Source organism: Carettochelys insculpta, chromosome 9 (assembly GCF_033958435.1).
Source record: "Carettochelys insculpta isolate YL-2023 chromosome 9, ASM3395843v1, whole genome shotgun sequence".
Taxonomy (NCBI): domain Eukaryota; kingdom Metazoa; phylum Chordata; order Testudines; family Carettochelyidae; genus Carettochelys; species Carettochelys insculpta.
In genome coordinates this window covers 29,963,782-29,988,382 of record NC_134145.1, presented here as the reverse complement: position 1 = coordinate 29,988,382, position 24,601 = coordinate 29,963,782, and the positions used below count along the sequence as shown (strand labels likewise).

At 41.2% G+C, this 24,601-nt stretch overlaps 1 protein-coding gene across 1 annotated transcript in view; it reads left to right on the top strand.

The window, feature by feature from the left end:
- Positions 1-24,601, top strand: part of COL24A1 (collagen type XXIV alpha 1 chain) — a 232,914-nt gene that overhangs the window by 174,235 nt on the left and 34,078 nt on the right. The window contains exons 34-45 of the mRNA XM_075003270.1: positions 1,867-1,920; positions 2,617-2,724; positions 3,921-3,974; positions 5,766-5,873; positions 7,243-7,296; positions 8,140-8,193; positions 9,925-9,981; positions 11,890-11,943; positions 12,797-12,850; positions 12,966-13,019; positions 17,269-17,322; positions 21,530-21,637. Coding sequence (XP_074859371.1) covers positions 1,867-1,920; positions 2,617-2,724; positions 3,921-3,974; positions 5,766-5,873; positions 7,243-7,296; positions 8,140-8,193; positions 9,925-9,981; positions 11,890-11,943; positions 12,797-12,850; positions 12,966-13,019; positions 17,269-17,322; positions 21,530-21,637 — 813 coding nt within the window. The remainder of the gene's footprint in view (positions 1-1,866; positions 1,921-2,616; positions 2,725-3,920; positions 3,975-5,765; positions 5,874-7,242; positions 7,297-8,139; positions 8,194-9,924; positions 9,982-11,889; positions 11,944-12,796; positions 12,851-12,965; positions 13,020-17,268; positions 17,323-21,529; positions 21,638-24,601) is intronic.

Genomic DNA, 24,601 nt, shown 5'->3' with positions numbered 1-24,601 from the left:
GCCAATATATCTATAGATATAAATAATTAGGGCTCTACCAAATACCAGATTCAGAAAATCCGTTTTGGCCAATGTCACAATCATAGGATTTTAAAAAGCACAAATTTCATTATTTCAGATATTTAAATCTAAAATTTCAGGGTATTTATTTGCAGGACTTCTGACCTAAAACAGGATTGTATAAAGTTATTGTAGGGGAGCGTTGGTAGCACTGCCTTCAGAGCTATGTGCCATGGGAAGTAAAGGCATTTGGCCAGGAGCCGAGGTCTGAAGGGAGTATCACTGCTAGCATCCATGTAGAAGTAAGGGTGGTATGATTTGGGTTTGGCACCCTTACTTCTGCACTGCTGTCTGCAGAGCTGCGCCCTCAACATTAGCTGTCACCTTCGAGCCACCCAGCTCTGAAGACAATGCAGAAATAGAAAGGCAATGCTGTGAACCCTATAATAACTTTGCTACTACTCCCCATGACTCACTTTTGGGAGAACCCAGAGCATAAGAAACTCTGGTTTCTCCCATGAAATCTATTTAGTATAGGGTGGTAGTGTTACACAAAAGTCCAGATTTCACAGTCTATGCTGTTTTTCACAGCCATGAATTTGACAGTGGTCTAGTCTTTAAATACTCCAGTTCTGTAGGTATACATGTGTAGACTGGAATTTCAGGAGAATAGAGAGATACTTTATGGATTATAGTAATTATGTATTATGCATATTGTAATCTTTCTGTGTCAATGTCCAAATCTGCAGAGTTGGATGAACCTTACTTTGCCTGTAATTGCTCTATACCTTACTGAATTTCAGATTTACACACCTCTAAGTTTTTCTCCCTAAAATAATGAACAACTGAATTAGTTGGTGCCATTCAGGTAAGAGATCTTGCAGTCATTGTGGCTGGTTCTTTGAAAACAGCTGCTCAATGTGAAGTGGCAGTGAAAAAAAGCACAATATTAGGAACCATAAGGAAAGGAATAGATAGTAAAACTGAAAATGTTGTAAACCAACTATATAAATCCACAGCACAACACACCTGCAATTCTGCCCATGATTCTGGTTGCCCCGTCTCAAAAATGTATTAGAATTTGAAAAAGTACAGAGAATGGCAACACAAATTCTTAGCTGTATGGAAAAGCTTCCATATGAGGAGATAGAGAAAAGGGACTGGGATTGTGCATCTTAGAAAGGAGATGACTAATGGAGATATGATAGGTCTATAAAATTATGAATGGTATGGGGAAAGTGAATGAGGAAGAGTTATTTATCCCTTTGTGTAGCACACAAACTAAATCAAACCAATTAAATTAATAGGTTCAAGGTTTAAAACAAGGGAAGTTCTTCACACAAAACACACAGTCAAGGTATGGAACGACTTACTGAGGGCTTCTGTGAAGGCCAAAAGTATACAGGTTCACAAAAAATTCAGTAATTTCGTGGAGCATAAGTCCATCAATGGCTAGTAGACAACAAGGTCAGGGATGCACACAACCCCATGCTCTGGGTGTCCCTAAATCTTCAGCTGCCCAGAAGCTGGGCCTGGAAGACAGGATATGACAAACTTCTAAAAGTTTGGCAATCGCCATGCTCAGTTTGTTCCTTCTGAAGCATCTGGTACCTACCACTGTCAGAAGACAGGATGCTTGGCTAGATGGACTGTTGGTCTGATCCTGCATGACCATTTTTATGTTCTAATGAAGACAAACAAATCCCAGCAACAAAAATAGTGCCTAAAATCTGTTGATTTCAGTTGGAAATGCATGTCATGGTAAGCAGAGCAAGTTCTTCGCAGGCAACTCTGTCTCAATGAAGAGGTCTCCTTCAGAGATTTAGGGAGTGGCAGTAATATTGGTGTATTTCTTTCCAAAATTAGGGTGCACCAGGGTCACCGGGAGAAGATGGTGTTCAAGGGAAAGATGGCTCAAAGGTAAGTCTTCATTTTTCTTTATAGATGTGAAATACTTCTGTTTTTTATCACCTGGTTAAGAGCCTCAGTCCAGTTTTTCTTATCCATATTTCACAAATCCAGTTATATGCTTAATGTAAAATAACTGAAGATTGTAAAATATACTGCCCTACTAGCTGTGGACCCATTTGCTCCTTCTAGAAATGAGTCTGCACTGGAAAGTTGCAAAGTTGCACCACCCCTATGAGAAATGTGGGAAAGGGCACTTTGGAAGCAGATTGATTCCTGACACAACTCAGTGATTGGGAAGCACAATCACTGTGATCCTTGAGAAGTTATAACACGTGATTCTTTACATAGCCAACCAAATGGTGGCCAAGTTCTAAGCCTCTCACAGGCCTCACTTTCAAATAAGTAGAAGAACCAAGAGAATTATTGGACCCTGTGTGAGGGACACAAAGGAAAGAAGATTTTGTGAGGCCTCAAAAGAATTGTGCACTTTCACAAGACTCGGGCAAAAATTGGGCATTATGAGGGCAATTTGAATTGGTTAAAAAATTAACTGGGGCCTGATCCAAAAACCTATTGGAAAGATCCCATCAGCTTTAGATCAGGGCCAAAAATAAGTAGAGTAAATTCAGTGAATTCTTGTGTAGCACATTCTGTATAAAATGTAAATTCATTTCAGGCTTGATTTATTCTTCTGCTGTATTTTAGGGGATCCCTGGAGACCAGGGGCTTCCAGGAGAGGATGGTGAAAAAGGAGAGACCGGAATTCCAGGAATTACTGGCCCCACTGGTGAACCTGGCATAATGGGTGTTCCAGTAAGCATTAAAAACAACAAGCAGTCCTGTGGCACCTTAGAGACTGGCAAATTGATTAGGTCATGAGTGAGCTTTCATAGATAAAACCCACTTCATCAGATGAGTTGGGATGGAAATTACAGAATCTAGGGTCTATATAGCAAGCAGCAGCAGCAGCAGCAAAAAAAAAAAAAAGAAAAACTGTCCTATCATTAGTATGACCAGTTAATGAAGCAAATTAAGCTGGAGGTGAAGTGCAAATATCAGAAAGAGAAATTGCTCTTGTAATGTATAAGCCAGTTAAAATCTTTATTCAAGCCTAAGTTAATGATGTTAACTGGTCCTTCTAATGAAAAAGCTTTTTTCACACACTGCTTTCCTTCTTCGATAAGCATCTCAGGCAGAGTGTGTTTGGACCCTGGGTTTTGGTTTGGTCTCATTATACACATATGGACAAGCTCCAAAGTTCAGATCTAGATCAGGAAATGAATTTTCCTCAAAATTCAATGATCTTTAAACTAATAGTTTTGCTTTAGGACTATGTCTAACCACAGAGGAGGACTATGAAGTAGAAGATGGATTTAATATGTACTGATCCTGAATTCACCAAAATGTGTGTCTCCCCTCCAGAAAAAGAAACCCTGCACTTTCTCTCTCCCCTACTGAAAGTTGTTGGGCACTCACTCATTTAGAAGGATCAGACTCTGAGTAAGAGCCTGGCATCTCCCACCCATTGGCTTTGTTGTATTCTGGTGTAACTCGAATAGCAGTGGCAGCATGGACCTAATATTCATCTCCTGCTCAGTGGACCCTACCCCTGCATTACTGGATGGGTGCCTGCTGCTTACTGGTTTAGGCCTTAGACCTGCAGTGAGCCCTGCATGGGCCTGACTGCTCTCATTTGGGCTGCCTCTACACAAGGAGCCTTGGCATTCACAGTCTGCATATCATACTTAGTAGATGCAGTGTTTGGCTTGCAGACAAAATGACCTTTATTCTGTGAATGAATATTTTCTGTTTGGCTGGTTTTGGTGCCCTGATGTTTGTGTCGTTAAAACACCCATGCTAACTTAAGGCCAAGGTAAATACACTGATTTTTCCACCTACAGCTCTAATTTTCAAAGGTTTCACAGGGATTACCCAATCTGGTGTACAATTTAAACATCTTCTCAGAGCCCTGCTCAATATCTGTTTTTCCCTCCATGATAAATACCCAGGGGCCTGAAGGAACACCAGGAAATCCAGGTCAAAGAGGGCGTCCAGGAAGAAAGGTAATGTCTTTTTCATCTTTCCTGCTTCCTACTTTCCTTTCTGTGTGAGCCTTGAATTTCTATTACAAAATAACAAGAAGTCCTGTGGCACCTTGGAGACTACCAGATATTTTGGAGCATAAACTTTCGTGGGCAAAGACCTGCTTTGCCCACGAAAGCTTATGCTCCAAAATATCTGTTAGTCTCTAAGATGCCACAGGACTTCTTGTTGTTCTCGAAGATACAGACTAACGTGGCTACCTCTCTGATACTTATTACAAAATAATTCCTCTTACTCACCTGCTGGTGATGGATCCAGAGCCCCAAAAGACCCCATATGTTTTTGTGCTGTTTGTATCATTAGGCTCATGCGATGAGCCAGAAAACCCCAAGCATAAGAGGAATCAAGTCCTCATGTACTTCATCTCACACTTTGTCCTGAAACTGGGTGTCAAGGGTGATCCTCTCTCTGACGTTCTGAATGCAGAAGGCAGGTGCTTGCAAGATACCTTAAAATACCCTTGCCTCTGTAGGCTTTTGCTTAAAAACTTCCCAAGAGCACAGATTCTCTGACCGTGGGAGGTGGCTGCCACCACCCAAATGAGAGAACCCATCTCTGAAACCCAGGAAAACACACTTGGCATGTCTCCCTGTGAGGTAACCCCAAGCTCTTAACCCTCCCTTAGGAGACAGCTTGAAAAGAAAGAGGAAGAAATTAAGCTGCACTCTAATAGCTGACCTTTCAGTCTTTGGCATGCATATGCACAGACCCTTTTCTAGGACACAGAAATTAAATCATTGCCTGGAAAGGTGATTTATTGACAAAACTAAAGATTTATGTGATAAAACAATCTTGTTTTGTTAGTTATTACAGAGAAATTAAAAAAAAAGGTTAAAGTTCAGAGAATTACTTCCCTGGGATCCAGCTGAAAAGTTACGGTGTCTGGGGGAGTACATCAGCAAGCCAAAGAAGTCCCAGACCAAACTCAAAGTATAAAGTCACGTGATTGCATCTGACTAAACATTTCCTTTCTACTTACAGCTCTGTATGCCCAGATCTCCATGTGGCCTGGATATTTATTGAATTCCTTAAGCCTGCTCAGGATTAAACATTAAACAAGACCCCTCAGCAGGCAATTGTTTCAATTCAGAAATCCCCCTCTCTCTTCCCATTGGTGCACCTGGCTGTTTGCCAACAGAAGACTCACTCACTCACATTTAACCATTTATAGGCATTCATTCATAACACTAGGCAAATAATTTTCTCTCATAGCACAGCAAAGAGACCTATAATAGGTACATAGGTTCCCAAAACAGAACATGAGATCCAAGTCCCTTACAGCTCATGGGAATTTTGCATCAAGATGTGCATCAACTTTGGATTTTTCAGGTTGAGCCCATCTCTAGTAGTAGCATAAAATATTAGCTCTGGCTAATATAGAAATAAGTTACTGACAGATCGTGGTTTGAGCATTGGCCCACTAAATCCAGGGTTGTGCGTTCAATCCTGAGGGGGCCATTTAGGGATCTGGGGCAAATAGATTGAAAAAAAAGGATGGTGTTTGGTACTGCCAAAAGGTCAGGGGACTGGACTCGATGACCTCCTGAGGTATCTTCCAGTTCTACGAGATGTGTAGCTCCATATATTTGAGAGTATAATAATGCTGACAGTAGAGTCCTAGAGCCTCAGATTTAAAAACTACAGTTAAAATCAAACTCTGTGTTTAAAAATAATACCCTTACTAAAGTATACTCTTCTGATATTTAACTATAATGTAAATACCTTAGTTTTTGCCAAAATAACATCCACAGGGGGAAAAGGGACAGCTGGGACCTCCAGGAGAGATTGGAGTGCCAGGTGACACTGGCCAACCTGGAAAATGTGGTCCTAAAGGCGCAAGAGGAACTAGAGGTCCATTGGTTAGTACAATGTGTGTGTATGTGTGTATATGTGTATGTGTGTGTGTGTTTACAGTTTAGAGGCATAGTGAATCATAGCTGGGAAGAGGCAAGTCTTGCTTATAGTAAATTTAAAAGGTAATTTTTATTGAGGCTACAGGATGCAGATAGACCATACATTCTTAGAATAGTGAATACAACCCTACACTGCTTCTGTTATCACGCAGAGTTATCTTGAATCCAGGGTTACACTATGAGGGTCAGGAATCATCTACCAACATGTGAAAGGAGGATGTTTATAACTGGCCACCTTGAACATTTTTAGACTGGTGATGTAATGTGATGATATAATGTGTATACACTTGGAGGTGGGGAATTTTTTTCTGGTTTTCAACAGTTCAATTTCAGATGCTCCACAAATATAGTCTGTTCCTTGTAAGGGGAACTTTCTGACACGAGCACTCATGTGTCAGTGATCAGAATCATATTCTAAAGTCATATTTTTAAATTCACCCCCTACTCTGAAATAGGTGTCTTTCCACCATCTTCAGTAGGCCGTGGCTAAGGCCCTGTTTGTTCTAGGGTCACCAGGTGTCCAGTTTTTATTAAAAGTCTGGCTGGCAGTGCAGCAGGGCTGGCAGGCTGTGCTTCTGGCTCTGCATGGCTCCCCCACGGGACAAGGACAACATGCAGGGCCAGAGGGAGCACATGCTGTGATTTCTGGGGAACTGCCTGAGATAAGCACCACCTGGAACCTACACTCCAAACCTCTACCCCAGCCTTGAGCCCTCTCCCGCACCCAAACTTCCTCATAGACCTCACACTCTGCATCCCCTCCTGCACCCCAACTGTTTGCCTTAGCTCTGGCCCTCTCCCACACTTCCTTCAGGAGCCTGCACCCCTACCCCAACCCCCTGCCTCGTGTTGGAACCTGGTCCCACACCTTGTCCGAGCCCAAAGCCCCCTCACACACCCCAAAGTCTGCACTTCAGCTGGATCCCTCACCTGCCTCATGAACCCTAACCCTCTGTCCCAGCCCAGAACTACCTCCTACCCCCTGAACCCCTCATGGCTGGCTGTATCCCCAGTCAGAGCTCCCATCCCTTCCCAAACCTAAGCCCGTGCCCCAGCCCAGTGAAAATGAGAGAATGAATAAGAGGGGGGTCAGCCAGTGACAGAGGGAAGAGGAATGAAGTGATCGCGGGCAGGGCAAAAGTGTTTGGTTTTGTGTGATTAGAAAGTTGGCAACCCTTTGTACAGATTTCTTCTATTCCTCCTAATGCTTAGTAATTGAATTCATGCCTACATCCTCAACCTCTGTATGAAGAAGAAACCGTCACTCAAGTGCCCAGCAATTAGTTTAATTATCACTGATTATTTTGTTTAACAGGGGCATTTAGGAGTAATGGGACCTGAAGGAGAGCCAGGAATTCCAGGTTACATGGTGAGCTTATTACCAAATTAGAGAGAGAGAGAGTGCATTTGTCAGTATTTGTATCTGATATGTAATTTTGTGATCATATTTTGAAAATCTCCCGTAATTGGAGGTCAGCCAGACAAAGAATATGCAAATATCCAACTAGGTGACAGACACACCAGATATTTTATATGAAACCTAATTTTTGTTTAAAAATTTAAATATCGATGGATGTATTAATACAGAATAAATTTTCACTGGAACAGTTATTTCTTATACACTTCAGACCCAGTCTTGAAATCCTTGCTCTCAACCAATTCACTTAATAGGACTGCTGTCATAGGTAAGGACTATTTATATGGGCTAATGATTGTTGAAGAAAGCTTCTAAAAATATACCCATTTCCTCTTGATTGGACGACATTTTCCCTTTCAGTAAGATAACCTGTAGGTCTTAGATAAAACAGGATTAGAAGAAGGGTATCAATGTTTTGTGGCCAGTGTCAAAAATAATCATTGTCTTCCAAACTGATGTGGTAGATGCAAAGTGTGGATGGATTCCTGCTGTCACCTACTGGAATAAACAAATCTTTGTCTTAAAATATTAATTGCAAGCTATGTCCCTGATTCAGTACTAAGAACAACAGCTGGTCCCCTGGACAGAGCCCCACTGAAGACCCTGAAGTCCTTTGTGCATGCATGCGTGCACACAGACCTACCTGCATGCAACAAATTGCCAAAACTGGGCCCATGATTTGTCTGAAATTTCACAATTTGATTTAACATACAGCAGAAAATTCTAATCCAAGCAATACATAAAAATTTGTATTTAGTTGTGGGGTGGGTTTTTTGTTTGTTTTTGTTTTTTTAGGGTCTTCAAGGTCCTCCAGGATCACCTGGTCCTCCAGGACCCAAAGGAGAGAAGGTATGGAGACTGGTTCTTGTTTACATTCCTACTGATTGTGAAAGGTGGAAATGTTGCAATACATTCATCAATTATCAAAACATTTCTCAAAAGACAATTTAGCCTTTGTTTTTTCCAAAACCATCAAGGGGGAAAAGTATGACACCTCTGTTGTTGTGATGCAATGCGAACAAAAATTACAGGCAGATAGTTAAAAGAATAACATGTTTCAGGTTCATTTACAGTCATTTTCTGTACTACCAGACAGCACCATTATCTTCCTTGAGTGTGCTCTCCTAGTAAGAAACATGGATCCAGCAAAGTACTTAACTTTAAGCATGTTAGAATTTCCATTGACTTAACTTTGAAAACATTTAAGTGCTTTTGGTGTATCTGGGTCTATGCTTGGTAGAAAGTGATTGCAGAGTCAGGACCCCATATTGTAGATTCACTCTGATTCTTTTAGGTCTCAAACCTGCAAGCAGACCCTTATGCTCACTGAAAGCAATGGGGAGCCAGACAAGTACACAGATCTACCCATGCAGATGTGCAGATCAAGGCCTTGCAGAGTAACATATTAGGATCAGATTTGCAAAGGCTTTCAAGCTTCTAAAATTTCTCATAGATGTGTGGTGGAATTTTCAGAAGCACCTAAGTAGATTGGCAACTAGCAGTCATGAAGTCAATGGGAGTTAGGCTTCTAACCTACTTAAGAGCTATTGAAAATGCTACAAGGAACCTATATGCATCTCTGGATGCCTAAGCACCTTTGGAATCTGGCAGTTAGGGTGTAAGTGCAATACGTTCCTGAAGCACTGTTTTATCTGTTGGTGTGGGTATTAGTGTAATATTGTTTGTGCTGGTTGAATCAATCCTGATAGTCTTGGCTTTCACAATGCTCTGGCAAGGAATTGCACAGGTTGACTGTGTATTGTGTGAAGAAAAACTTCCTTTTGTTTGTTTTAAACCTGCTGCCTATTAATCTCATTTGGTGATCCCTAGTTCTTGTGTTATGGGAAGGAAGCTATAACTCTTCTTTATTCACTTTCTCCATGCTGGTCATAATTTTGCAGACTTCTATCAGATCCCCCAGACGTCTCATTTCCAAGTTGAAAAGTCCCAGTCTTGTTAATTTCTCAGATGGCCATCGTTCCATACCCCTAATAATTTTTGCTCCCCTTTCCTGAACTTTTTCCAATGCCAAGATATCTTTTCTGAGATGAGGCAATCACATTTGCATGGAGTATCCAGCCTGTGGGTATACCGTGGGTTTATATGGAGGCAATAAGACAGCCCCTGTCTCGTTCTCTATCCCTCTCTTAATGATTTCCAATATTCAGTTTGCTTTCTTCTGACTGCCACTGCACACTGAGTGCTGCACAACATGCTAACAAAGTTTCTGCTACATCCATTGGATTTTGAATAGTTGGCCTTTTTTTAATACAGACCTTTTTTCACTATCCATTAACTAAAATGGGATTTTGTTCAGCTTGTGTTTTGTTAAGAAAGCAAGTATGTAATTTTATAGCCCAAAATGTGACTATTTTTGAAAGTGAGGTGCATGTAAATGTAGTGGGTTATCTGCAGCCTTAATTATAGCAGTCACTACCACCAGTTGGAATAAATGTGTTTGTAATCCATATTTGCATCTATGTATGAAATGTTTATTTCAGTTTCATATTGAAGATAAAACCAGACTGTATTAAAGAAATACTTGTTGAATAAATATTTCAATAATTATTTTCATTTTAGGGTTACCCAGGTGAAGACAACACCGTACTAGGACCACCTGGGCCCCTAGGTGAACCAGTAGGTCTTTCTTTCTCAAAAAATATTAGCGGTTCAAGATGAGAGCCAGTAAATGGAATTTTCTGAAAGTTGTACAGTTGCCTTAGAAGTTTAGGGTCACTTGGTCATAAAAGGTGATGGTGTAGAACAAGTGGCATTAGAAACAAAACTGAACACACTGTTTCTGTAAAAAGTTGTTGTCCACAAAAGGCATCTTCTGACTCAGCAGCTCTGCACTCTCTGTTAAATTATTCTAATGAAATTTCTTTTCATTGGCGTCAACCTGAGTATAGAATTTGATCCCCCCCATTTATTCCAAATATTTATGAGGTTGCTTTAGTGACCAAAGTAGGTCATTCTGATTCCTGTTAGAACTACAAAATGAAAGCAACTGGGAGAGGGTTATGATTTGTTATGCTATGAGGATGTGTTTATTAAAATGGTGTGAGTACTACTTACACTATCTTCATCACTAAGCAGCATGCCAAACAAAACTCTCCCATAACCCTATTTTTTTTAATTCAGGGCCAGCTTCTGCCTTCTGTTATACTTACACAGTCCACTTTGCTTAACATTCTAACCCTATTGTTTATGCCTTTGCTGCTCCAAAAAAGTAGAATTTGAAGACAATGGAATGAGAAGATGTAACTGAAGACAGAAGGAACTTAGTTAACAATTCTTAGGAAGATGCATGAGAAAGACAAGAACCTAATTCACTCTCCTATATCTTTGTTGGTTCTGCAGTGCTATCTGGTGCAAAAGTTGTATGCAGCGCCTTTCCACTCCATGTGGATTTCCACTGGAAAGCAAGCCACTGTGTCTGCAGAAACTTGAGAGTGTAAGGGAGATGTAGGGGTGTGGTATCAGATACCATGGTGATGGGCATGTAGTAGAAATGGCCAGTGGATCAGTTCAAAACTTTGAAGAGCTACTACAGCTGATGATCTTGTAAACATCTTGAAGTAAACAAATATTTGCTTTCTTGGTGCTTTTATTTTAGATGTTGGGGTGGGGAAGCTGCTCCCTACTAAAATCTCCCTCCAGTTAGATGCTAAGTGCCTTCTAGAAGGTGCTGAGCCCCCTTACCTGAGAGCCTTAGAGAGCTGAGAGCCTTACCTCCTCTGGGTAAGATCCTATACTCATCAACCACAGTGCATGCATTTCTTGGTCCATTGACTCCAGTGAACGTTAAGGCGCTTAACCTTTCCTGGGGGCACCCAGCACCTTGGAAATTTTGAAGGTGAGACTCTTCCTTGAAGTTCAGTCAGCAAGCTGCAGCTTCTGCCTCAGGTGATGAGATGCGATAATAGCCACACCACGCCTCATAGGGTGCTGCCTTTGGACTGAGAGGCTTCCCTGCCTCCCCCATCTTCAGTACAGTTCTCATAGACAAAACCTTTTCATGCAGATTTCCTGTCATAGGCAGAGTTTCACTGTGGCCAGGTTCATTATAAAACAGACTCCATCTGTAATAAATGATCCTTGTCGCTTATTTGCTTTACATATTAATCATGGGAATGGCACCTTCTTATCACCTCTGCAATGTGAATCAAAAGATCCTTTCAAACAAACAAAAAAAAATGGTCATATTCTGATCTCACTTTAGTGGATGTAAATCTGGAGAAATTATTTGGATGTCAATAGAATTATCCCAGATTTGCAGCTTTGTGATCTTAGAAGCTTGGACTGTGGTCTTTATTTATAATATATTTTTATGGTGTTGCATGTCATATTGCAATACTTTTTTGTTTTAGAAATAGTTCATTTTTATTTTGTGAACTTAATTGATTTTCTAATTTGACAGTATGTACCTTTTGTAACCACACAGCTGGTTGATTCACTTGTTCTGAAGGAAAGGCCCAGATGTATTGTTACTGCAGCAGCATTTCAATTCAGCCACGAAACAGTGCTCTTTGGTTGTCTCTCTAGGGTTCTAGTGGTGAACGTGGAGCTCGAGGAGAATCTGGTGATGAGGGGTTCAAGGTAAACACCACTTGCTGTTCTCTCTGTCACACACACACACTCACACAAGTGACCTGCTGATGCATCATCTGTGTTGATTAGTTCTTAGTGTAATTTATACTGCATCAAATAAACCAATAATTTTTCTGGAATTAAAAGCACTATTATTTTGTAACTCTTCTCCTACTAATTGTACATATATATGTATGCAGTTTCCCTACATATAGGTTGTAACCTCACTATAACAAACACTCATTACAATGCTACTGTTATTGTAGTCAGAACAAGAAGATACAGTTCCTGACAGAAAGTTCTTGCCATCTAAATTACATAGGTCAGACCTATAATAAAGTATTAACCCAAGTATGAGACAATCTCACAAGAATGCAGAAAACTTTAAACAATATATAATTCCCTCCTGTGGTGAGTGTGGAGTAGGAATTCTTATGAAGAATGGCTCTATGGGGGCTAAGTAGCCTGAATTCCATTTGTCAGCAGAGTTGAAGATTTTCAGGGTAAATCTAGAGTGTGATAAAATCACCCATGGTAGCATGTCTCAGAAGCTGGGTCAGGCTAGTGGGATTCATACCATGGGGCTCAGTAGGGGGCTAAAATTTCTAGTATAGATGTTCCAGCTGAGATGCATGCTCCTGGCTAGGTTTCAAAACCTGGGCTTCAGCCTGAACAGGAACATCTACACTGCTATTTTTAGCACCCCCTAATGTGAGCCCAAATATGTTGACCCAAGCTCTGAGACTTGCTCCTGTGGCTTTGCAATGTAGGTATGGCCTCAGCACCTCCTAGGGTTGAGGTTTAGAAGAAAATGATCAGAGCCTAAGAGTTACTTCTGCAGTAATATGTTTTCTGTTTATAGGGCCACAAAGGGCTTCCAGGTCCCAGAGGAGCAATTGGACAACAAGGGCCTCCAGTAAGTGTTCCAAGCAGTTAGCTGTACACATCCAGCTTTCGAATTTGTTACTGAGAATGATTTATGTCTCTCCTGCTTTAATCACGGGGTTGTTTTTTTTTTGTTCTTTCTAAAGGGTGAACCAGGTGAATTGGGGGAACGAGGACCAAAGGGAGAGAGAGGACCAGAAGTAGGTGAAAAAAAGAAAACTACTTTATTGTGGTTCTTTTAAATTTGCAGTTTAACCTTATTGTCCTTAGAAGACAAAGTGAAATTTTTAAACCACAAGGTTCCTTTTAAAAACAAAACAGGATTTACAGCTGTTGTGCTGAAAGACAACTGCAATATCAGTCTTCACATTCAATTTTAACAAAAAGTCTTACTACTTTGTGCCACTTATTGACGTTCTGGATATGTCTACATGGTGCTCCCACCAGCACAGCTGCCAGCAGAGCTATGCAAAATGAACTTCTTGGGATTGCAACTGGCATGCCATTTGCAATCCGGAGAAGGTCATATTGCATAGCTCTGCAAGCAGCAGCACTCTGGGGGAGCGCCATGTAGACCCAGCCTCTGTGTCTTGTTAAGTTCTTACAAACACAAACCCAGCGGACCTAATTACTACCTAAAACCACACAGGTCTGTTTGGCTCTGTCCAGTTGTGTGACTTGAACAGGGTCTCCATCAAACTGGGGACACTTGATTTGTATTTATCCAAAGAATTCCCTGTGCTCACTAGACATTTTCTATAAAAGAGATGTAAATTTCAAATGAAGCCAGATTCAAGATGCAACCTGATTTTTTAATTAGTTGATTTTTGGACCCATTAACGTGATGTACATCTACTTTTGCCATATTTTTATAACATAATTTAGGAACCATTAATTTATATTCACGTAAGTTTCAAGACTTCCTTTAATGCACCATTCTGAGCTGGAGACAATGAAAAGTTTCACCACTCCAGAGCACACAGTCTCTTCTGAGGCTCACAGGATATGCATGAGGAGTACGCTCACTTCTACACCCTTCACCATACATTACACTGGTTGAGGTGGAATGGGTTGGGATTAGCGGTAGAACATGGAGAAAAAGTCTCTGTCCCCACCCTCTCCCAAATGGTATTAATCAGGAGCCATCATTGTCTCTTGGCAGCCTATGTTCAACAGTTGAGGCTGACTGCCTGTATGCAGGTTACAAATGAACAAATAAATTTCCTGTTTCCTCTGTCTTGTACCCACAGAAGGGCCTAGCCCAGTCTAGAATGGGGCTCCTGTGTGATACCTGTGTGCGGTATGTGCATTAGTAACAATTAGATATCAGAGTCAAATACAACTGTGGAATGTTTGGACTGCTTTTTCCAGATATTAGGCTTATGGGAGAAAGGTGCGATAATTATCCTGGAAATGACTGACAGTGGCATGACTGCAATTATTGAGGAGTCATACAATTATATTAGTGTTGAGACTAAAATGACCCATGTTTTAATTCATCCCATAAAGAGAAAAATAGCATGAAATGGAAAATTACAAAAAACAAATTACAATAACCAAAGATAGCAAGTAAGTGCTACTTGATAGATAAGTATTTTTACCCTGAAGAGGTGAAAAGTTTTTAAAATTTGCTTCTTCTCAAAATATTTGAATGTTCTTTAAATGGAAGTTCATTTGACAATCTAGTGCTGTCCAAACACTCAGAATTACATAGTGCTACTCTACTGGAAAAATAATCTGGAAAGAAAACCCGGTCATGTGCTGTGTGCATGTTCAGAATGTCTGGGCTTTAAGGGATGAAGCCTTAAGGTAGGGAGTGTTGAACCTCTCTGGGTGGCATCCTTGAGACTTGACTGGTGCCAAACTGGAGAATTTGCCAGAGCACAGAAGGTCAGTATTGTCTAATAGCATTACCAACACTTCCACATCTTACTGGGCTCTTAGAAGATATTTAAGGATAAATTAGAGCTCAATAACAGCACAAGAACACTGAGAACCAGGACTGGTGGCTGGAAAAACACTTTATGGGACTGTGGAAGACTTGGCCATACCCAGGATAAGTGGACATCCAGGTATCCTGCTGGACCGTGGATGTTGCTGAACTAGAGCAGTTCAACCTGTGCAAAACAACAGCAGATTAATAGCTGAGTAAGCCCTGAGAAGATCAAATATAAATATTTTCCTTCCTCAGTAATGCTTTGTCCTCATGTTTTTTTGTAAGTGGCCTGAAGCATTTTACACGTTGCCACTGGGTGAATTTTACAGGTTTCTGAGATTTTAGAAGGAATGGCATAAAGATGATTTGTAATCTGTATTCCCATTGCAAGTCAAATGGGATGTATGGTAGTGATCTGTCTCAGAACTCCCACCCTCATCCACAATACTGTTGCAAATGAACTGTTTTCTGGGGATGGATGGTAATCGGTGACACATTAGAAATGGACAGTAATGCAAAATAAACACACATGAAATCCTCATACACCAAGGCTAATTTGAAATCTCACCTCGACATTCCAAGATATTGACTTTGAGAACATATGCCCATTACAGGAAGAAACACTCGTTCCTCACCCGCTTCCTCAGGAGGACATCCATTATATGGATCAGAAATTACTCCCCCAAAAAATCTCCGTTAGCCAATTTGGAGCCAGTATTCAGCTTGGGGGGAAAAAAAGCATATATCCTGAAACTTGTAAAAAAGAATATTAATAATAGAGACATTGACACAACCTTAGCTCCTGTGTTATGAATAGCGCTGCTATAAATAAGTCTTACAAGATTAGTCACATGCAACATAAACCACTATTTTCAATTAACTGTTTTTATTTTATGTGAACTCTGAAACATTAATAAAAGCAAAACAAGGTGCTTTAAGAGTGTAGACTCCAGTTTTAATTGGTGAAGGTTTTTTGCCATTGCTTTATTAAGAAAAGTTATTAAAATAAATGGTGGAACAGTGTTTTCTTGATTTTCTGATATTTATTTAGTTGGATGGTGGTCTTTGGGTTTACCTTTGTCATTAGTTTATTCAACTATTATTGGGTTGAATATAATTTTCACATAGTATAATATGGTAATTCGTTAGTCTTTATTTCTGGAAACTGTTGAAAATAATTTTGACCGGAAGCCTTAAAACATCTTTTCCACTCAATCTATGCTCCAGTGTTGCTGTGTTCTGCTGCCTTCTACTCAGGTGCTTTTTTTCTGAGGTGGATAAATGAGTTTGATATATACTATGATTTATAATGACTTTTTAAAGGTTCTCTGTGCTTTGGGATTGTCTCAAAAGGCTACATCTACACTAGACAAAGTAAATCAACCATAGATATGCAATTCTAGCTATGGCAGTTCTGTAGCTAAAATCAACATATCTGCTCTTGGCTAACTTGTCTGTCCAGAGCGGGGAAGGTGATGTGAAAAAGGGTCGATCTTCTGAGATAGTGTAGACCTAACCTAAAGAAGCTTTGAAAATGTTACCCCATCCATAACAGTAATTTAGCTAAATCCACAGATGTCTCAACCTTAGCTGTGCAATCCAAAAAAAAAATTGTTTATTTCATCATTCAGGTTTTGTTTAGGGTTCACGTAAAAGGGAATATTTGCAATGACAAGAGTTGTGTTTTCTAATGTAGGCACTAGCATATACAATATGCCCATATTTCTTATTTTGTATGCTGTGCTTTTCAAAAAGAGATGAAAGTGACAGAGAAAAATGTATTTTATTGCAATCATATTATCTGATGGCACACAGTTAACGAAAGCTGAGATATCCTGATTAGCTCTGGTACTGTACAGTAGAAGCTTATGGCATGTCTATATTTACCAGGAGATCGACCCATGATCATCTGGAGTTCAATTTTGCGCATCTGGTGAAGGCACACAAAATCAATGTCTCTGGGGTACACAATTGGTGCCCTGTACTCCTGCTCTCAAGAGAAGTAAAGAAGGTCAACAGGAGAAAGTCTTCCATCGACCTCCCCCAGTGAGGACAGACCTTACAATCAACTGCAGATGTGTTGATTCTAACTATGCAATTGCCCTACCTAGAATTGCGTATCTGCAGTTGATGTAAGGCCTAGTGTAGACTAAGCTCTAGTTATCTGACATGCCCGGGGAATGAGGATTGCTGGATAATCAAATTTGCTGGTTATTGGAGTGGGGCTGCTGGTCCCACCCCACCAGCCTTGCTGCTGTTGGCCCCAACCAGGTGGATGGCCACCAGTAGAGCAGCTATTCCCAAGCTCACTGGCCTGGCAGATGCTGGGTAACAGTGTGCCAGTTATTTGAATGCCCGATAACATGGCTTTTACTTTGTATTAAAGAAGAGGAAAAAATTGTGTACAACCATATGTATGAAATCTTTGTTTGAAAATGTCATGATTTTAGGGCCTTCTTTTATGTCTTTTGTTTGACCAAGTTTATCAGTTCACAAATGTTTGAAATATCTAGGGTCATACTGGGAAAAAAGGAATGCCTGGTCAAGCTGGGAAACCTGGAATTCCTGTAAGTAAGAAGATTCTACCATCTGTGTTCTATTTATAAAACAGCTAAATGCAGATAGTGACACATATAAATATCAAAAATATTCAATGCTTGTATAAGGCCTGATTCTCATTTAACTGCAGACCACTTTACATGGCTTTGCCAGTCTAAATGGCACTCAAAGTGGGTCTTAATGTAATGTATGCCCACTTTATGGTCCCTGTAAACTGGCCAAAAAGTGTAAAGTGTCCTTAGGGCAAATGAGAATCGGGCCCATGACATTGGATGAAATACAAAATGTTATTAAAGGATACTGAAAAGGAACCCTCTCAGTTACTCAGCAAATTGGAATGAGGTACAATTAGTGAATTATATCCCGAGGCAGCTTCTCATTAGCAGAGTTATAACTCCATTCTTTGTCAGTAGAGTTTACACAAACCATGCAGTTCTTATCACATTAACAGGGACCACCCTGAAGTTAACTGTATTTGCTCCCCCACTCACCCACCCACACAGATTCTCATTGGCTCCCCTACATTCTCTTTCGAATGGGTATTGCCTTCAGAACTTAAAAATATGGTTGCCTGTGCATCTGACATTTCCACACCTTTGTCACTCTATCTGACCCCAGATGCTAAATATGCTTTCATTAAAAAACAACTACATCTTTGTAGAGGAATTAATCCTTCCCCGTCCACAAGGGACAAGTAGAAGAGGGAACCAGTAGATGTTCCATAAACATTACTCAATATACATTACAACAAGGCTATTTCTGGGTCCACTAATAAATACCACTGCACCAGCACAAGCTGTAAATAGTTTTACTAGATTCACATGCTGTTATTTCTGGTAAATGAGAAGGGTCGCTGCTTCATAAAAGCCTGTCAACAAAATGCTCATCCTGAGAGGATGGGGACAGCCTTTTATTGATGTGACCTCTATGTAGCAAGCATAGAAGTTTAGTTATGCTGTCTGGAGTACTGAACAGATACATATGTAGTATGAGTAGCATAACAAAGAGAACATGGGGAAAGGCAGGAAAAAGGAGATGCAGGGAAAAGAGTAGGGATGGAAAGAGGCTTCTGTGGAATTGCAAAGTATATCTCAAGCCCATGAAACTGCAATTTTACATATCTATCTATCTGTTTAAAATATTTTTGGAAGAGGCGTAGTGATCTAGCTGGAGAGGATATTTTTATTCCTGGTATCGAGGATGTGAGTGATGTAAGAATAAATCTGAATATTGATTAGGCTAAGTCAGTCACACCAGAGCAATGGACTGGACTAAAACTGAGTCCTTACCAGTGCTCCCAGGATTTTACCCCGCGACCCTGCTCGCCGTCTACGGTGGGTCTAATCACAACGGGGTTTCAGGGTGTGTGAACTGCGCTGCTGCGGTGTGTTTACCCAAGGAAGAAATACGGACAAGGTGTTAGGTTCAAACAGGGAGAAAGGGTTTCTTTAACAAAGTAAAAGTGTGGATTATGGTAAGCTAGGTGACACAAAATATATGGACCCTTGTTTTTCTGAAATAAGCACAGGATTTGAATACTAATTGGCTTATAGCCTTAAACAATAGGTAACTGCTATAACAGCACTGCTATCTAACCCCTTAGCTACTTACTGCGCTTCCAGGACAGGCCGTGCAGCCTTCGATGCGTGCTGTAAAATGGAAAGGATAACTTCAGAGCTGAATATTGTATTTATTTATTCCTGGATCTTCCTGAGGTTCACCAGGTCGCTCGACCCTTGGCCGACTACTGCGGGGAGCAGATCTTACTTAGAATAAGAATTTGCCTGCGCTAAGCTAGGTCAATTCTCTAGTTAAGTGGGTTGCCCTGCTGGCCAAGCAGGGGAGAGCCCAGTATATGCGGGGTTTCCTTCTGAGAGGTTATCCCCTTAGTTAAATGGTGGGGTTTTCCTAGTTAAAGGTTATCCCCTCAAAAATGGTACTGCCTATTTCGACCACCTTGTTATGGTAGCCCTTTATTGCAGAACCTTGTTTCCCTTGAAGGGTTGCAAAGAATATCAGGGTTTTCCCCTTAATGGGTTGTCCCTGGTCGCTCTACCCTCCTAAATAGGGGGGAGCTTGTAGTTCTGAATTATAATTATAAAGCAGTTTACCTGACTACTCTTCTGTATGCATGTAATAGTTCTAGGCTAGACCAATAGCATTGGCCTCCTGTGCCTTTACGAAGAGACAAGGGATACAAAATTTAAGACGCAGATCATGGACTTGGGGAAGTCCCAATCCACTTTCTGTTACAAAACTATATAAAAACATTAACTGCTCACCTAATTACTTATATTAGCCTTAAACCAAGACCACAAATACCTCCTTATTCCTGCTCTGTAATCCAGGTGCTGGGCCTGTAGTTCTCTTCGAGCTAGGAAGTTATGACCCTCACAGCGCGCTTGTACAGCAGCCGCGTCAGGTCAGATAGTAAAGGAGGAAGGAAGAAAAAGAGAGCCAGGAGGAAAAACCGGCTTGGTTAACAAAACCTCCTGTGTCTTTTCAGGAACAACCGTGATATTTCAGACACCGGCCCGAGCTAAGGTCGGTGACTGGAAGGGCAGGGTCGCTGCTGCGGTTTCCCCGTGCAGGGCACCGTTGTTTAGGCGGTGCGGTCTGCCGGGCAAATCCTCCGGATAAAAGAACCAGAGCCTTACTAGTGATTTTTGCTCTTTGTAGACTGGAGCTCTTCTGGTCTTCTGGCTGGAACTCTTCTGTTCTTCGTCAGCCCACGGCAGCTAGCGAGCGATGACTGACATGCAGGTCAGCTTCAGCTCTTCCGCCAGCGATGTTCGGCTACAGGCTCAGTCCAGCTCTTAGCTCAGTCCTTCTCTGTAGTCTTCTTTCTTCTTTGTCTGTTCTCCTCCGAGGTCTGGTCCAGAATGCCCCAAGCAGGGCTGCTCTCCTGAATATATGCTGCCTGGGTGGACCTGTTTGACAACTTCTGCCTGCTAGGTCCTCCTCAGTGCCACAATGTATCAAAGGGGCATTTGACTACTACATATGTATAAGGATTCTAAATTGACCAATCAGTTTGAAACCTTTCAAACCATAACTTCATACATATTCATAGGCCACCGAATATTAATTGCAACTGTCATTTTCCAACTGTCATTTTCCAGTGGCCATTTTGTGTATCTAAACACCATTTTAACAGTAAATATATTTTACAATTTATCTAGTTTTGATGTGGTTTGTGAGGGAAATATGTCACCACTGCTGGTAAAGCAGATTATAAATTTTAAATGCTTAGCTTAAAGGCTGTTTGGTCAGGATGCAGGGCAACCACACAGACACCACGGCTCATGGACAGGGACATATAAATCATCTCAGAAGAGGATTTTTCTACACCTGGTACATGCATTCACTTGGAGATAGTTACATGAGTTCTAAGCCTCTTCCTTTAACATATTGCAGAATAAAGATAAATCTTGTTGAATAAAGTTCACTAACTCTTCATTGAAGATGACTTGACAGAATTCACTGAAAGTTTAACCAAAGGTTAGCAATTTAAGTGTTGTTTAATAAGAGAGCCTCATATGTTTTTGACACAGATATATTTGAATTATGTTATTTCGCAATTATATAAGAGCTCCAATTACTTTCAGAAATGACCTCTGAGCCTTGATTGGTGGATGTTCCACCTGAGGTACCTTGGGCCTGTTGTGCAAACACTCACAACTCCCGCTGAAGTCACTTGAATCTGCAATTCCTCTGCACGTCTGAAAATCAGACCAAAGAATCCCAAACTCAGGCACCACTTTTGAAAATGTTGTTCTAGGTCAGTGGTTCCCAACCTGAAGTCTGTGGACCCCTGGGGGTCTGCAAGGGTACTGAAGAGGTTCCATGGTGGGGGGGAAAAGGTCATAGCAAATGAGTTTTAACTAAATTGCAAAGTTACAATCTAGTATTATTTTTAAATTAAATATCTTCCACTAATGTTATTAACTGCTTTCCGAAAATCTATGTTGTAGTTTCCTTTTTCATTTAATGAAGTATACAGAGCAGCTAGAGTTGGTTTTGAGGGGAAGCTGTGAACAGTTTGTGGGGGTGCACTAGTGAAAAGGTTGGGAACCACTGCTCTAGATCACTGAGGCTGTTGTTGTAGTATGGCCTAGGAAATATGATTTTGAAATCTTATTTCTATGACTAGAGACACTGCTCATGAATATGAACAGTTGTGTAGATTCATATTCTATATGAATTTGTTTCAAGGGAAAACCAGGCCCACAAGGGCAGAAAGGTGCTTCTGGATATCCTGGACCTGAGGGCATTCCTGGCAATCCTGGAAAGCCTGGGTTACCTGGGAAGCCTGGAATTCCTGTGAGTAGCATATACATGACCCTTGTCTATAGCCATGCCTTCATGACACTTCCGAATGTGAAAGCGTCCAACCAGAAATATGAGTTCTAGAGTCCTTTGGCATCTTATGAAATTATTTATGTATTATCTTTAATTTTTGCATCTGGAAATCTATCTAGGATGGAAAGTGATTTATAGAAAAGGTGATGTCAGAGGAAATATTCTGTTTCATAATTAATGGCCAAGAGCTGACCAACAGGTTCACATAAAAGCTCAGACTCACCCCATCCCCAAATTAGGATGGATTTGCAGTTCTGTGACTTTGAACATAGCCCAAGGTCACGAACAAATACCTGACCTGAGCAGATGTGCTTCCTCGCAGGCCAGTTCCAGGCTCACCCCACCTTATTTTAGTTGATTTCAAGTGGGAGAACTTATGACCTGCCCACTCACACTGAGAACCCGGGGACCTTTTTTCTTATATCAGAGTTGCTAGGAAAATAGTCTCCTACAAACCAGCATCTTTGACTACTTCCAGATAGTGTTTTCCAGCTCTCAAATTGAAGCAAAAGAAGGCAATCTGTCTCTGCCTTACACACTATCTATAAACAGAGGGACACTGCATGGCTAATGGAAAGTTCTTTTTACAGCATTGTTGTCATGACATAGTCATCCCATAAACTTCCCTACCACAGCTAGACAAGCCTTTGGAGTTCCTTAACAACTGCATTAGAGCTTGAGCATCCTAGATAGCCCACAAAGGATTGTGTTTGTGTGTCTGCACACATGCATGTGCACAGTACAAGCAATGCCACTCCTGCCTTCTTACCAACAGGAGGACTCCTCTGCCACCCCTTCCGTGCCTCTGCTGCACCTCCATCCCCACTCCACCCCTTTCCCCAAGCCCTACCCCTGATCTGCCCTGCCGCTTCCAATCCCTGTTCTGCCTCCCCTCCCATTCCCCATGCCCCCTTTGCCCAATGTCCTCAAAGCCACGCTATGCGACCCAGGGTATTCCTGGGGGGTCTGGTGCAGGACAGCAGCAGGGGTCAACAGCAGGAAGTGGAGTGCCCTGGAGCAGGGGGACTTTGCTTCCGGTTGCTGCAGTGAAGCAGATCACAGCAGGTTGGGAGATGGGTGGCAGAGCAGAGCAGTTTGCCAGGTTGCACCAGCTCTCGCCACCATGGTAAGTGCCAGGGTGGTAGTGGCTGACTCCCTTTGCTACCCTAAACCAGGTTCCTCAGGTAATTCCCTCAGCCCCACGGGTCCCATCCTTAGGATGTCTGAGATGGCCATGGGGAGCCTGGGAAGGCTGCCCTCAGCCATCCTATAGACAGGACAGCTCTACACATAGAAGCATCTGCCCCCTGAACAGTATTTATTTGTCGTCACTCCTCCAGAAAAAAGGACATAAGCCCTATTGCTAATTCCCTCCCGTGGAAAATTAGGCCCCACTGAAACCAATGAGGCTACTTACAGTAGTGAGCACTGTGCCAAATTTAATTTGATTTTCAGCCAAGTTAACAACTAACAAAGAACTGCTGTAATTATTAATGTATTAGCATTTGGTTGTAAAAAACTAAAAAAGCAAATGTAACATGTTCATGAGGGGACAGATGCACGTTATTCTAGCTGGTAAAGTCTTTATAGCATATTAGCTGCATAGAAACAGGGTTTATTTCAAGTGGATGTAATTCTTTGCAGTTGAATTTAGAGGGAACACCATACCTGAGAGCTTTCTTTATTCTTTTTAGCCATTTCAGTATTAATTTAGCACTCTTCCATTATGGAGTGTTGCATGTTAACAATAACATTGACATTGTGTATCTGCTTAAGAGATATTGTAAACAGTTGTTAGCCATATAAAATAGAACAGACCATATGCTATGAAAGCACAGCAGTTCATCAGACCAGAATGCAGAGTAGCAGACTGAAAGACAGTGGGATCCACATTTGGAAACCTGCTCTATGAATAGAACTGATGAGTGGAAACTGAATATGAAAAAGAGATTCTGTGTTTACCTCTAAGTGGCATCATAATCAACACTAATTACGGATGGGGGCACATCTTCCCATTCATTTTTTTAAAATATGACACAGCTGTGGCACAGGCACACTCCATACAATCAGCAGCACGTATTTTCATTAAAAACTGTTACCCTTCATTACAGTATAGGGTACCAGTGCATTTCAATAACAATTGTTCTGGTCTTTCTTGATGTGGTAAATTTATTTTTATATTAATCCTTTGAGCACATGCACGATAACACTAATAGTAGCAGATGTTTGGCATTTATAAATCAGCAAGCTGAATGTGAACATTTCTGAAAAAGCACTGTCTTTTTGCTGTGTAGAGGTCTGCCTACATGAATGAGTGTTTCAAGGCTGGCTAGTCATTTTAGTACATCTGCAATGAATAACTCTGGCATCTTGTTTTCATCAAGATAAGCTGCTTATTATAAGCTTGTGATCTAAGGAATTTTCAGACCTAATTAAAAAGAGAACAACATATCTGTGCAAGGATCATACATTTGTCGTCCAAGTATGGGCCCACGCAGTCATTTTCTATTACAAACCCTGATTAGGGCCTGATACTGCTCATTTTAAACTGTAATCAAGCAAAAATAGTTATGGGTCAGATCCAGAGCCTATTTTATTGGTGTTCCCAAAGCTTGAGGTGTGGAGTTTGTTGTAGGTGAATTGTTCCATCTCTAATATAAACAATTTTTGTACAACCACACTGCCCTTGGATCGAAGTGAAAGCAGCTACTGAGGTGTCAGTAAAATAGTTATCAAATATTTTGAAGTATTCAATAATGGGAGATCATTTTGGTGGTCACCAGTGTCCAAACTCAGTCTGCAACTGACTGTACATGTAGGGACATCAGTGCCAGACAGAGGGGCCAACACCCTTGCCAGATCCCTGGGGAAGGTGGTGGGAGAGGCTCTGCATATCCAGAAGGGGCAGGGCCACTGGTAGAAAGG